Raw genomic sequence first — 15,242 nt, 5'->3', positions numbered from 1 at the left:
CTTATCCGAAACATTATTTATGACCCCTGACCTGCTGATTTTAGAAATGCATTGTATTACCTCCATTTTATCTTATTGGTACATATACATATATTTCACACAAAGTGAAGGAACAATGTACATGGCATATCTATACTCACCCGGACAAGTGTCAGGAAAAATGAATTCAAGAGCAAATAGCATCATGAATTCATTAGTTCAGACACCTGACTTGATGACTATAGATCTCTGGTGTAGGCTGCCATCACACTGTCAGTATTCGCTCTGTATTTTACAGCACTATTTGTAAGCCTAAACCTGGAGTGGAACTATGTGAGGAAAAGTACATTAAACAGATATGCACCACTAAAAGAATTTAACTACCGCTCCTGGTTTAGGCTTACAAATACTGATGTTAAGTACTGGACAAATACTGCGACAATAACGGACATCGTCTATACAGTCTGCGGCAAAAAGCTAATGGTGAACCAAGACAGGACTCACGTCAACAACCTAAGCCCAAAAACCCAAAGTGGTTTGTTAAGGAAATAGATAGGAGACATGGTGAAGAAAGTAAATCACAATTATTTTATTTGAAAAAACATTAACATTCCAAACATAAATTTGCAGACCCGAAACCAGCAGTACATTTTACACCATATTGTCCTGCCATGGCACACGTCCAATGTCAGAATCAAAAAACGCTGCAAATTGGTCCCGCATGTGGCCTACTTCAACTGTTGACCGCAGCGGGTGATGACGGTAATCAGGCAAAGGGTTGGCAACAGGTTCATCAAGTTCTATGGTGGGTCGCTCCTTAGCCAGAATGAAATTGTGGAGAACCACACAGGCTTTAACTACCTCATCCACTGTCTCCATTTTTAGATTTATTGCAGTTGCTAGAATGCGCCATTTGGACACCATAATCCCAAAGGCACACTCTACTGTTCTGCGTGCCCTGGTTAGTCTGTAGTTGTAGATCCGTTTTGTGCGGTTCAAGTCCCGACTTGAATAGGGCTTCAGGAGATTTTCACTCATCTGAAAGGCCTCATCCCCAACCATTACAAATGGCAGCGGTGGGCCTTGAGTGTAGGGGAGTGGTCGTGGCTGTGGGAAATTACAATTTTTGCCATAAACACGTCGGCCCATATCAGAGGTTTTAAAAGTCTGTGAATCGTTGCCACGGCCAAAAGCACCAATGTCCACAGCAATGAAGCGACAGTCCGCATCGGCTATTGCCATAAGAACTACTGAAAAATATTTTTTGTAGTTGAAGAACTGTGATCCCGTTCTGGCTGGTTTGGTAATCCGGATGTGCTTCCCATCCACCGCACCCAAACAGTTGGGAAAATCACAAACAGTCCAAAATTTGTCAGCAATTTCTTTCCACATGTCCTCCGTGGGTATGGGTATAAATTCCTCACGGAGAATGGTCCATAAAGCCCGGCAGGTTTCAAAAACAATTCCGGACAGCGTGGAAATCCCAAGGCGGTACTGGAAATGAAGGGATGACAAGCTCTCTCCAGTTGCAAGAAATCTGTAGTAAGAATAAATAATTTACAAAATAGGCAAAAAAACATCAGACCTGCAAAAAATTTTGGTTAGCTTTTGTTTAGAATTATTACGTACCTTAAGGTAACCAGGAGACGTTCCGCTGGTGGAATGGCTCTACGGAGCTGTGTGTCCTGTCTCCGGATGGCTCCTTGGACACGATCAAGCAAATCCCGGAAAGAGTCTTGTGACATCCTGGTATATTCTGGGAATTTTTCTGGGTTCTCATTGAGCTCGCCATACAGGGTGTGATATGTACCACGGCTCTCCAGCAGTTCTACAATGGGGTGTTGCCAAAACCGCCTACGCCTTGTCCTTCTCTGTCTTTCCCGGTTTCGGTGTTGCTCCCAAGCAAACGCCCACGCCAGAAAAATCTTGATGCTCAGATCTAGTTTAAAGTAATAGCTATCCATGTGAAGATCCATCTTCTCACAGGACACAGGAGCAAAATCTGAAGATTTCAGCTGTCCTAGGGTCTATATATAGATTTCACATAATACACGCCCTCTGTAGTCCCATTGGCTGGTTCTTGCATCTAGAATTTTTCTCTGGTAAAATTTTGCGACATGCGCACAAAAAACTCAAACGCATAGAAAACGCAAGCAAAAGCATGTAAACGCTGCGTTTTAATGACGCATGCGGTAACCGTAAGCGTTTTAAAAACGCTGCGTTTACACGCGTTTTCATGCGTTTTTCGTGTCCTTGCGTTTGCGGATTAAACGCTGCAGATTCAAACGCTAATGTGAAAGTAGCCTAAGTGATACATCGCTAGAATCATGATCTCTGCCCCTATATTGTACTGCTCTCAGAATAAGTAGCAAAAACCTGCTGACAGATTCCCGTTAATTAACAAGAAAATAGGCAATATGAAAAGACCTTGTGATGCGATCATGTGGTCAGCTCTTGGCCAATCAAGCCTCTGTATTATGTATTACTAGTAAGTTTATGGTGGACTTGTGCATCTTTATAGCACACAAGCTGAATAGGCGGAGATTCAGTTTTGTCCAAACTTCTTCCCTTATGGTTTTCTTCTGTTTTATGATAGTATCTGAATGTTTTAGTAAAATATATGGAAATAGTACTTGTCATAAATATGTATATATTTTTATCTGGTGTAAATGCCATTGTTCTCCTGAATCTGTTTTTCTTTGTTTCTGCACTTCTCCATTCTGGAGACATGGACCCCTCTTCCCTGTATATAAATCTGCTATTTTTATCAACTGGGTGTGGTCCTCAAAAAACGACGCCCAAAGGTGGAGTTGAGGACCACACCCACTTAGCTAAAACACCTGAAGAAGGGACCATATCTCAGGAATGAAGAGGCGTAGAGACGAAAGAAAAACAATGCCGGATTCAGGAGAACAGCGGAATTTACAGCAGGTAAACAATAACCTATTTATGGCAAGTAAGAGGTCTTCTTTAACGCCAGGGTTCTACTTGGGTCGCTATTTTACACTTAACTGTGTGAATTTGTGCTACGTGGCACACAAGGCACTTTACATAAGAATAATAACTGAGGGTTTCCAAGTTATAAGGCATCTACTTCATGTCTTGTTGCACCCAACCTTTAAGCTTAACCAGTCTGAAAACAATGACCCGCTTCACTGCCTTTTCTATGAGGAGATCCATTACAGCACAAACACAAATATGCAGGAAAAATTTGATTTTTATCATTCAAGGAAAAAAGGCACTTTTACATTTACCGCATCAGGTTTCCAAAAATGACTAATAAAAGATTGACTCATTTTAAAAGAATGTCCTCTATTTAGGCATTTTGACTCCATTAAAATAAATGGGAAATTGCACAAGAGGGACATATAATAGAAAGCTTTGTTTCATCCATATCGTGTAATACAAGTATGAGGCCTTAATTAAAATATTTGTTAAGACTGTTATATATCATTGTGTCCTTTCTTTAAAAATGTCATCCATATATATTAAAGAGGTTTTACACTTTTCTTTCAACAAATATTAATTTACTATAAAAAAAAATGTAAACCTTTTTAATATATTTTGGGGGAAGCTCAGTAAAAGGGGGTGACCACCACTTGGACACCCCTTCCAAATTACAATGTTACCCAACATAAAATAAAAATAGCCCGTAGTCAAATCCGTTGTTGGAGTTGTTCCAGCAAGGTTGGTGCCAGGTCTACCAGGATATCAGTTTCAGGCCAAAGGATTGGCTCCAGGGCTCACATGACATAAAAATGTCACATGAGCCCCGGGAGACCTGGTGTTGATGTCACTGGAAGAGAGGTGGGTACGGGCTGTTTTTATTTTACATTGGGGAATATAGTAGTTGAGAAGGGATAGTCCATCTAGTGGACAACCCCGTCAAGGTTCAGTGGCATGGAAAAGTTTGAGCACCACTGTTCAAAATTACTGTTATTGTGAACAGGTAAACAAGTTAAATATTTATAAGTAAATATATATATATATACATATATATATATATATATATATATATATATATAACTTTTTAATCTTTTGCATTCTAAAAATTACTAAAAGGAAAATTCTTCCAATTCTGTGAGATTTCTGTGTCGTCTTGCATCCTCTGCTATTTTGAGGTCTAGCCACAGAATGTCAATGATGTTCAGATCAGGGGACTGTGAGGGCCACTGTAAAACCTTAACCCCTTTCTGCCAGCTGACGGAATAGTACGTCAGCTGGCAGAACCCCCGCTTTGAGGTGGGCTCCGGCGGTGAACCCAGCTCAAAGCCGCGACATGTCAGCTGTTTTGTACAGCTGACATGTGCGTGCAATGAGCGCGAGCGGAATCGCGATCCGCCTGTGCCCATTAACTAGTTAAATGCCGCCGTCAAGCGCTGACAGTGGCATTTAACTAGCGGTCCCGGCCGCACCGCCACATGATCGGGGGTCAGTGGTGCATTGCCATAACAACCAGAGGTCTCCTTGTTGATGGCCGATTGCTTTGAGCGCCACCCCTGTGGTCAGCGTTCAAAGCAACCCTGCATTTCTGCGGTAGCAGAGGCGATCATGTAGTGCATGCTTCTAGCCTCCTATGGAGGCTATTGAAGCATGCCAAAATAAAAAAAAGTGTTTCAAAATATAAAAAAAATAAAAAAAATATAAAAGTTCAAATCACCCCCCTTTTGCCCCGATCAAAATAAAACAATAAAGAAAAAAATCAAACATACACATATTTGGTATCGCCGCATTCAGAATCGCCCGATCTATCAATAAAAACAAAGGATTAACCTGATCGCTAAATGGCGTAGCGAGAAAAAAAATCAAAACGCCAAAATTATGTTTTTTTTGGTCGCCGTGACATTGCATTAAAATGTAATAACGGGAGATCAAAAAAACGTATCTGCACCAAAATGGTATCAATAAAAACGCCAGCTTGGTGCGCAAAAAATAAGCCCTCACCCGACCCCAGATCACGAAAATTGGAGACGTTACGGGTATCGGAAAATCGCGCATTTTTTTTTTTTTTTAGCAAAGTTTGGAATTTTGTTTCACCACTTAGATAAAAAATAACCTAGACATGTTAGTTTTAGCATTTGGTGAACCTAGCAAAAAAGCCAAACAAAAAACAAGTGTGCACTTTTTTTGCAATTTCATCACACTTGGAATTTTTTTCCCGTTTTCTGTTACACTGCATGGTAAAACCAATGGTATCGTTCAAAAGTACATCTCGTCTCGCAAAAAATGAGCCCTCACATGGCCATATTGACGGAAAAATAAAAAAGTTATGGCTCTGGGAAGGAGGGGAGCAAAAACCGAAAACGAAAAAACGGAAAAAGCTCCGGGGGTGAAGGGGTTAAGCTGGCGCCTCTTCAGGTAGCCTATTGTGGATTTTTAAGTGTGCTTAGGATCATTATCCATTTGTAAGAGCCATCCAGATGGTGTTATGTTTGCATCAAGAATTTGTTGAAATTTCATTGTATCCATTCTTTCTTCTACCTGTCAAATGTTCCCCATGCCATTGGCTGTAACACGACCCCAACACATGATTGAATGACTGATCCACCCCACGCTTAGGCTATGTTCACACGATGCGGTTTTTGCTGCGGATCCGCAGCAGTTTTCCATGCAGGGTACAGTACAATGTTACCCTATGGAAAACAAAAACCGCTGTGCCGACGATCCTTTTTTTCGCAGGCAAATCCGCGCGGATTTGCCTGCAGAAAAAAAGAAGTACCATGTCAATTCTTTCTGCGGATTCCGCTGCGGGTTTCCAGCAGCACCAATAGGAAACTGCAGTTGGAAACCCGCAGTGGAATCCGCAGTAGAAAAAGGACACAAATCCGCGGTGAAAAGCACCGCGGTTTTCACTGCGGATTTTCCCAAAAAAGGACCTGAAAAATCCGCAGTGAAAAAAGGATCGTGTGAACAAGCCCTTAATGGTTAGCAAGATGTTATTTTCCTGAAGTTCTCATTTGCCTCTCTAGCAATGCTAGGAGCGACTCTCACTAAAATTTTGCTTGGTCTTCTAGACCTTATCTTGATCTCCACTGTTCCCATTGACTGCCATTTCTTAAGTATATTTTGAACTGAGGAAAGGGCAACTTGAAAACGATTTGCTATCTTCTTATAGCCGTCTTCTGTTTTGTGAGCCTCCACCATCATTTTCAGAGTGCTAGGCAGCTATACTTAGAAGAACTCATGGCTGCTGTTTTTTGGCACAAGGTTAGTGGAGGCTAGGTTTTGATAAAACTGGGAAATTTGCATCACCTGCATCTTGAAAATTGGACTATAAAAGCAGCAAATAGTTTATCAACACATAGAAATAAAGGATGTCTGGGCTGGCTTCGCCATTTTCTTAAAAGTGATTGGGCTTACTGAGAGTGGAGACGCCAAGCACAACCTGCCAGATTCTTAATAAGTTACGCCCAAAAAGTATATATATAGGAAAAGATTCAGAATAGCTTGTATTTTATTGATTAAAATCTCTACCTATCCTGGGTTTTGGGTGTCCAGTGGGAAACTTAACCAATGGCTGACAACCATAAGTGTGCATACAAAGATGGTTGTCAATCACTGATTAGGACCGCCCACTGGACTCCCAAGTCTAGAATAGATTTTAATAAATAAAATACAACTTATGCGGAATCTTTTCTTACAAAACTACAGTACAGTATATATCAATCTGCTCAGCTTCTCCTACTCAATAACACACTGCCCACAGATTGCGACAGGTTCAGGTTTACAATTTATTTCCATTAAATCAGAACATTCTTTTGCCATAAAGTAACATAGTAACATAGTTATTAAGGTTGAAGGAAGACTTTAACCCCTTCACCCCCGGAGCTTTTTCCGTTTTTTTCGTTTTTCGCTCCCCACCTTCCCAGAGCCATAACTTTTTTATTTTTCTGTCAATTTGGCCATGTGAGGGCTTATTTTTTGCGGGACAAGTTGTACTTTTGAACGACATCATTGGTTTTACCATGTCGTGCACTAGAAAACGGGAAAAAAATTCCAAGTGCGGTGAAATTGCAAAAAAAGTGCAATCCCACACTGGTTTTTTGCTTGGCTATTTTGCTAAGTTCACTAAATGCTAAAACTGACCTGCCATTATGATTCTCCAGGTCATTACGAATTCATAGACACCTAACATGACTAGTTTATTTTTTACCTAAGTGGTGAAAAAAAATTCCAAACTTTGCTAAAAAAAAAAAAAATTGCGCCATTTTCTGATACTCGTAGCGTCTCCATTTTTCATGATGTGGGGTCGGTTGAGGGCTTATTTTTTGCGTGCCGAGACGGCGTTTTTAATGATACCAATTCAGTGCAGATACGTTCTTTTGATCGCCCGTTATTGCATTTTAATGCAAATTGTGGCGACCAAAAAAACGTAATTCTGGCGTTTCGATTTTTTTTCTCGATACGCCGTTTAGCGATCAGGTTAATGCTTTTTTTATTGATAGATCGGGCGATTCTGAACGCGGCGATACCAAATATGTGTAGGTTTGATTTTTTTTTAATTGATTTATTTTGATTGGGGCGAAAGGGGGGTGATTTAAACTTTTGTGTTTTTTTTTATTTTTTTCACATTTTTTAAAACTTTTTTTTTTTTACTTTTGCCATGCTTCTATAGCCTCCATGGGAGGCTAGAAGCAGGCACAGCCCGATCGGCTCTGCTACATAGCAGCGATCATCAGATCGCTGTTATGTAGCTAAAATGCAGGTGTGCTGTGAGCGCCGACCACAGGGGGACGCTCACAGCACGCCGGCATCAGTAACCATAGAGGTCTCAAGGACCTCTATGGTTACCTTCCTGATGCATCGCCGACCCCCGATCATGTGACGGGGGTCGGCGATGACGTCATATCCGGCCGGGCGGCCAGATGCGGTAGTTAAATGCCGCTGTCTGCGTTTGACAGCAGCATTTAACTAGTTAATAGGTGCGGGCAGATCGCGATTCTGCCCGCGCCTATTGCGGGCACATGTCAGCTGTTCAAAACAGCTGACATGTCCCGGCTTTGATGCGGGCTCACCGCGGAGCCCTGCATCAAAGCGGGGGAGCCGACATCGGACGGAATAGTACGTCCGATGTCGGTAAGGGGTTAAGTCCATCTTGTTCAAACCCATATCCCAACCTAACATGCCCTAACATGTTGATCCAGAGGAAGGCAAAAAATCTATATTTGTGCATCTTTTATGTAATGTAAAATACCTTGTCCTGGACTGTGTCTGTCCAAAAGACTCGTCGAAGAGGAAAATGGAAATCCACACCCACAGCGATTCCCCGATTCTGTGAACGCACTAATGTGCGATAGCTGTTTCCATGAATGTCACCAATAAGTAGGTCTCGTCCGTTGGAAAAAATTAACCATGGGAGACCAGCTGGAGAAGGAGAAAAACAAGGATAGGTTAAGTAGCTTAGTTCAGTGGGAAAACTGAAATCCAAAGGCACTTTGCTGAGCCCAATACTCAGTCGTTGTCAAAGGTTTCTAAAGCAGGAGTCAGCGAAAATGGTGCGAATAGTGCAAAATTGTATTAAAACGTTGCACCTGACATATTGTTTGCCACAATGTAACGCACAGATGCTAGACGGTTCTTCATGCCTTATGACTAGGGATGATCGGACCTGTGGAAGTTCGGGTTCTGGTACCCAACCCGAAGTTTAGTCCAAAGTTTGGTTCGGGTACCAGAACTTGAACCACAACCCCAACTCCATTTAAAACAATGGAGACCGAAAATTTGGATCTGGAAAAATATCTCTCTCTCCTTCTCGTCTCCGGACACCCCCCGGAATGCTGAACATTAACACAGACTTCCGAGAGATGTCCAGGTTCAGGGTTTAACACCAGGTACTAACTGTCTGGTAGGAACCCTGAACTTTTAAGTTTGGGTTCGCTGATCTCTACTTCTGACGCCTCATCACTGACAATGGCATATAGTTCCACTAGTAATTAGCTCTACAAATGGAGCACATCATTGTACAGCACAACCCTTCTTCTCCTGACACTTGTCAGAACTGTCATGGTAACAATAAAAGTGACTTAGGGTTCTTTCAGACATCTTGGGGTGTTTTTGGTACGTCTGCTATTGACTAATTGTCAAAAGTCAATGGCAGCTTGAAAAAAGACAAGGATAGCATAATGATGTCGTCAATGTGCTGTCCGTATTTTACTACTCAGTGGGTAGGAGAAGAGAAGACATTTTTTCTTGTCTTAACACATAGACCAGCACACTAAAAAAGGGACCATTTTTCAAGTATGACAAAAAATAACCTGACGCCTGCAACAAGCCTATGACACAAAATAATTGGTGTCACATGCTCCATTTGTTGGGGCCATTTATTATAGAATTCTGGCACTCTGTGTTTAGTAAATCTCCCCATAAGTGTTGACCATTGTTGCGGTCTACATACTGGTGGTGTTGGCTCTACAGTGCTTGTTATGTTCCAAGACGTATCCATCGACACAACTACAGCGATGACTGCCCATACGATCTTCACACAGCTGGTCACATATGCCCCATATCTGGCAATCGTTAAAATCTAAAGAAGGTGGAATAAAGAAAAATATAACAAAAATATAACAATGTTACAGAAAATAATAAAGAGTACAGGTTTTATCAATTTGTATGAATAGAAATTATATCTGTATATATGTCTCTTAAGCTGTCAGCATATTATAAAGAAAACAAGCCTGATTACAGTGATGTGTCACTTATTACGCTGTGTGTTGTAGTTCCAATACAATCAGTGTTTTATCAACAGGAGAATATCGCTGTCTCACATGCACAGCAGTCTAGCTAATCTGTGTAACCCCACCCCCACCACTGATTGGCAGCTTTCTGCCTGTGCAAAGTGTACACACACAGCTGCCTATCAGGGGTGTGGGCGGGGTTATACAAGGATCAGCATTATGACCACTGCTACTTCTATAGTAGAGAAAACAGCAATTCTATAAAAGTTACACCAAGCAGCCCAGTAAGTGATACATGGCTGGAATCAGGCCCTTATGCCCTATATAATGCTGTTTTCAGATTACATAGCATAAAACTGCTGATGGATTCCCTTTAAGATCAAACTATCCCTAACATTTGTCATAGGGGAGAGTCAGGTTGGTGATCTCCTTTGACATTAGATCGATCTATCTATCTATCTATCTATCTATCTATCTATCTATCTATCTATCTATTATCTATCTATCTATTTATTATCTATCTAATATCTATCTTACTAATATATATCTATTATCTACAGTATCTATTTTCTATCTATCTATTTTCTATCTATTATCTATCTATCTATCTATCTATCTATTATCTATCTATCTATCTATCTATCTATCTATCTATCTATCTATCTATCCCATATCTATCTATCTACATCTATCTCTCTATTATCTATCTTTCTATTTATTATCTATCTATCTCTCTATCTATTTCACTATCTATCTAATATCTATCTTACTAATATATATATCTATTATCTACAGTATCTATTTTCTATCTATTATCTATCTATCTATCTATCTATCTATCTAATATCTATCTATCTACAGTATCTATTATCTCTCTATTATCCATCTAATATCTATCTTACTAATATATATCTATTATCTACAGTATCTATTATCTATCTATCTATTATCTATCTATCTATCTGTCTATCTATTTTCTATCTATCTATCTATTATCTATCTATCTGTCTATCTATTTTCTATCTATCTATTATCTATCTATCTATCTATCTATCTATCATCTATCTATTATCTATCTATCTATCCTTCCATCTTGAACACAGTGAGCACAGTCCGGTGTTGCAGTTACCAGACGGCAGTAATAACCCTCCTGAACCTGAGATACTTATCGCTCGTCGTTACTTTTAACTTCATCTCTATTTTTATACAATCGGATAATAGTGTCCTGTTATAGAAGATATCAATACTTTTTCTTAGGGCTTTGAAGCAGGGACAGATGTCAATATCTTCTTACCATAGAGAGCTTTTGTGTGTAGCGGTCTAGCACGAGAATGTTGAGGACAAAGTGAGCAATGAACGAGGCATTTTGGCCTCTATTCTCTATCAATGACGATATCCTGTGTTTCTACAGCACCTGCAGTCCTTATAACTAGTAGGAAATATGTACTAATGAGACAATACTTTAGATTTCTATTTTTTTCACTATATTATTTTAACTTCTTTAAAAAAAATCCAATAGAACCACTTGTGATTTGATGTCTTGATATAGAGCGTTACTAAAGTAACAAACAAGGATTGGGCTTATATTACCATTGCTTAAGTAACCAATGACCACACTTATGTAGGTGCTACCTACCTGCCTGTTGTGCCTTTTTTTTTTTTTGCTGGCACAGAACGATCACAGACCGCTCCTGCAGGTGATTTGGCTGTCTCTGCTGAGGTCACCTCGACAGAGCGGCGGTTTCTTTTCCACCATGTTTTGCGGGGTATGACTGCCGACGTCATGCTGATTGACAGCCGGCTACTCCAGTTAGTAAGTGAGAAGCCTGGTGTCAATCAGCATGACGTCGATCATTCGTAGGAATGCTCATTCCAAATTATTGACCAGAGTAAAGAACCTGAACAAAAAAATGTATTACGTGAACTGTAGCACCTAAATGTTTAATAAACGAGCACCAACTTGCAATATCATCTGTATTGGGGCTCATTACACTCAAATTGTCTGCTCGAGAATAAGGAAGACCCTAATTAATTCCCATAGTCCTGTCAGATGGGGATGGGGAATGACTATATGAAGAATACGCCATGCTACTAACATCTGGTATCATGTTTGTAGTGTTGGGCATGCATGTTTTGGGGAATGATGTTTGCTTTTCTACTGACCAATGCAGGTCCGGCTGTCGTTGGCGCTGATGACGTATCCTGCTGGACAAAAGCAGACTCCGCCAGATGGAGAAGAATGACACTGATATGAACAGCTCAGCGCAGCACAGTTAGTGGTACCTGGGGTAAAATGGTGAGAATACAGGACAAATTACTACATAATTTGTAAAGCACAGAAGAAGGAGACTGATACAGAAGTTGCATGGCAAATATAGTTTATAGCCTCATTATTTTCTCCTCTGTAAGGTCTTCAGTCTTGCTGCTTAGTGGGAATATCTACGAAAGCTATACTATTCGGGAATCTCTTAATGCCCAGGGAAGAAGATATTTTGATGCCGAAACGCGCGTCGGGGTGGGCACATTCCAAGAGACACACTGCACAAATCTAAGGTATTTATGGAATATTGATTCGCTGACCATGGCAATCCCAATAATGTTATTATGATTTGAGTACAAGTGATTGATCAGGACCATTTATTTATTGCACCATCACTTTTTATATAGATTTTTCTTGATCTCTCACTCTATTTGCTTTTGTCTGGACATTCTCATCATCTTCTTGTATTGCTCCATTTCAGCAGCATTTAAAACATCCATTTTCCTTATTGTAATTCCCTGCACTTAACAGCTGCTATTCTGCACGGAGGCACAGCTTCATTCATCCAATACATCCACCTTTTTTTTACTCTACTGTTGCCACATTTTGCTGCTACCTTGTATTAATTTTTTACCATTCTATTATTTTATTATTCATTGTGCATATTCACCTTGCCCCTTGTGATGTGTCCTATTTCCTTTGGTGTTTTCCCACCCTTACTACATTGGTCTATCTTATTTATACAATAAAGTGATTTATTCATTTTAATTCACTTTAATTCTTTGGACTTTTGTTCTCGTTTTTTTCCTTCGTATTCTATGCAATTGTAGTGCTTGGTCAGAAAGCATGCATGAATTGACCAAATTATGTGCTAAGTATCTCCATTTTTTTCTCATTATATAGAGCGGTAAATAATGCTATTCATATTCACATACATTAGCAACACAGAGTGCAACTTTATTTCTTTATTATGGATAGAGGTGGCTACTCTTAGTTTGCACCTGTGCAGAGCAGTTTTCTGATTTGGAAGTGCCAGTCAATCTTTTACAATCTGTAAAAGGGTCACACCAGCGTATTTTCTCTCATCTGAAAGAATCAGGTCGATTAGACAAATCACACTCTGATTAGACTGTAATCAATGTGTGATGATAGTGTGATCCCATTCTTTATTCTGTCAGTCCGCAGAAATCAGACTGCACTCAAATGTCATCCGAGTGCAGTCCGATAATTTCCACGCACTCATTGACTTGCATGGCTGAGTGCGATCCGAATATTGGATCAAGCTCGGGCATGCTGCGATTTTTTTCCCCCCCGGACCGGGTCTGTCAAAAGAAAAATATCAGACATGTGAACAAGCTCTTAAAAAGATAAATTAGAAATCTTGCAATTTTCACACTGACAATTTTAGACTAATACTTCCTGCTGTCTCAAGAAAAAAAATATCCCAAAAGTTTGACCCAAGTCATTCAGTTTAAGGACAATGGTACCAAATACTAATGAAATGTATGGAAACTTTTGACTTTGCAGTAAGTAATAAAAATGCCTTAAAACATTCTCTCATTATTCTGGCATTTGGCAAATATTAATAATTACGGTAATTCTAATTGAGCTAAAACAGGAAAGGTTTATTCTGATTTCATGTCAGATATTGAGAAAAACCTGCAGATGTGTCTTTTTATATAGTGGATGGAAACGTATGGTGTGAATATTTTTTTTTACTCTATTTGCAACATTACTTTGCAGGTGCCATAGAGCACAATGTTCTTTTAGACATATTTTTTATTACTCCACGCAGCTAATATGTTAAGAAAACAATGGAAGGATAAATATGCAGATTTTGCATGTTGCATTAGACATTGTATGACTTACTGCAGTTCCTTCCGGCCGTGGAATTGGTTTCATCTTCTCCAAATCGACAGTGAGCCGCTCCATCACAGACTTTATCTATAGGAATGCACTGACCAGTTGATGGACACGGCCATTCTCCAGGACCACATTCTCTCATACCACTTTCTAGGAGACAAGAATATATTTTTCAGATTGTCATTGGATGTGACTGTGACTGTGTAAATGGTCATTTATTTCATTATAAAATCAGGTTTTTATGTTACGTGTATTTTTAAATAAAAAAAAATTGCAATGATTTTTTTTCATATCACAATCTTAATTTTAATATCAGCATTAGCAATCTTGCAATTTTCACAGAGTTCTTGGTGGCTTTTTATACTCTAACTTCCCGCCCTTTAAGGAAGGGTTTTTAGCAGGCTCCTTATCATCAAAGGCAAGGATTACAGTGACAGGTAACACCTGATAACATAGGATCCACTAATCACAGTAGGTGATGTCACAGCTGCTCCCCCTCCCTTCACGATGTCCTTTGCACACGCTTATTAGATGCTTCAATATAGGGTCAGAGTCCATTTCCTGAAACAACAGGAAGTCAGGAGTCTAAAAAAAAAAGCCCCAGTGGTCAGTGTGAAAACTGCAAGATTTCTCATCTGTAATACAGCTTGTGATATGGGAAAAAATACTATGCAATAAATAGTAAAATAAAAAGATACATTTAACCCCTTAATGACCGCCAATACGCATTAAAATGGTGGTCGTGAAGGGGCCTTATTCCCTAATGGCTGTAACAAGGGTATAGCGCCGCCCGGCGCCTGCAATACTCACGGGTGTCAGTTGTACATGACAGCTGACACCCTGCGGTATCGGCCCCAGCCGGTTTTGTAACGGGTTGGGCCCGATTAACTCCTTAAATATTGCTGTCAATCGGACAGCAGTATTTAATTGGTTACAAGGGGGTTACAAGACCCTATTTGAAGCCATCGGACACCCTGAAATGAGAATCGTGGGTGCCGATGTCTACCATGGCACCCTGAGGTCATGTGATGGCCCCAGGGTATGGTGGCCTGTGAGATCCAGCTTTAAACTGTCTCTATCACTGCAACTATTGGGGTCTCCCACATTACAGGTAGAACAAATTCTATGAAAAAGCGATATGGCTCCCACCTCCTCAAGAGGGCACTTAATTTATGGGGTGCATGTCACCAGAAGCACAAGCTGGGCACAATGTATGAGGGCACCACAATATATAGGGGTCTACACTGCATAGGGACACAATGTATGGGCACTAAGCTGGCATATTTGCAAATCTCCATGGCATGGATGTTACAACATAGTCACTGCAGATGTAGATGAATTCTATGAAAGGTGCAATTTCTACCTTTAGGACTCTAACTATTCTAGCAAAATCTGTGCTCGAAAATCCAAATAGCGCTCCTTCCTTCTCAGCCCTGACATGTGGCCTAACAGTAATTTCTGATTAC

The 15,242-nt window shown here is 40.2% G+C and overlaps 1 protein-coding gene across 3 annotated transcripts in view; it reads right to left on the bottom strand.

Moving 5' to 3' along the window:
- Window positions 1-15,242, bottom strand: part of LRP2 (LDL receptor related protein 2) — a 218,059-nt gene that overhangs the window by 133,624 nt on the left and 69,193 nt on the right. For all 3 annotated transcript variants that reach the window (XM_077272772.1, XM_077272773.1, XM_077272774.1), the window contains exons 8-11: window positions 13,783-13,926; window positions 11,817-11,936; window positions 9,374-9,502; window positions 8,174-8,343 (exon numbers count right to left, since the gene is read on the bottom strand). In XM_077272772.1, the coding sequence (XP_077128887.1) occupies window positions 8,174-8,343; window positions 9,374-9,502; window positions 11,817-11,936; window positions 13,783-13,926 (563 nt within the window). The remainder of the gene's footprint in view (window positions 1-8,173; window positions 8,344-9,373; window positions 9,503-11,816; window positions 11,937-13,782; window positions 13,927-15,242) is intronic.

Source organism: Ranitomeya variabilis, chromosome 7, assembly GCF_051348905.1.
Source record: "Ranitomeya variabilis isolate aRanVar5 chromosome 7, aRanVar5.hap1, whole genome shotgun sequence".
In the NCBI taxonomy this organism is placed as follows: domain Eukaryota; kingdom Metazoa; phylum Chordata; class Amphibia; order Anura; family Dendrobatidae; genus Ranitomeya; species Ranitomeya variabilis.
This window is presented reverse-complemented; position numbering and strand designations above follow the sequence as displayed.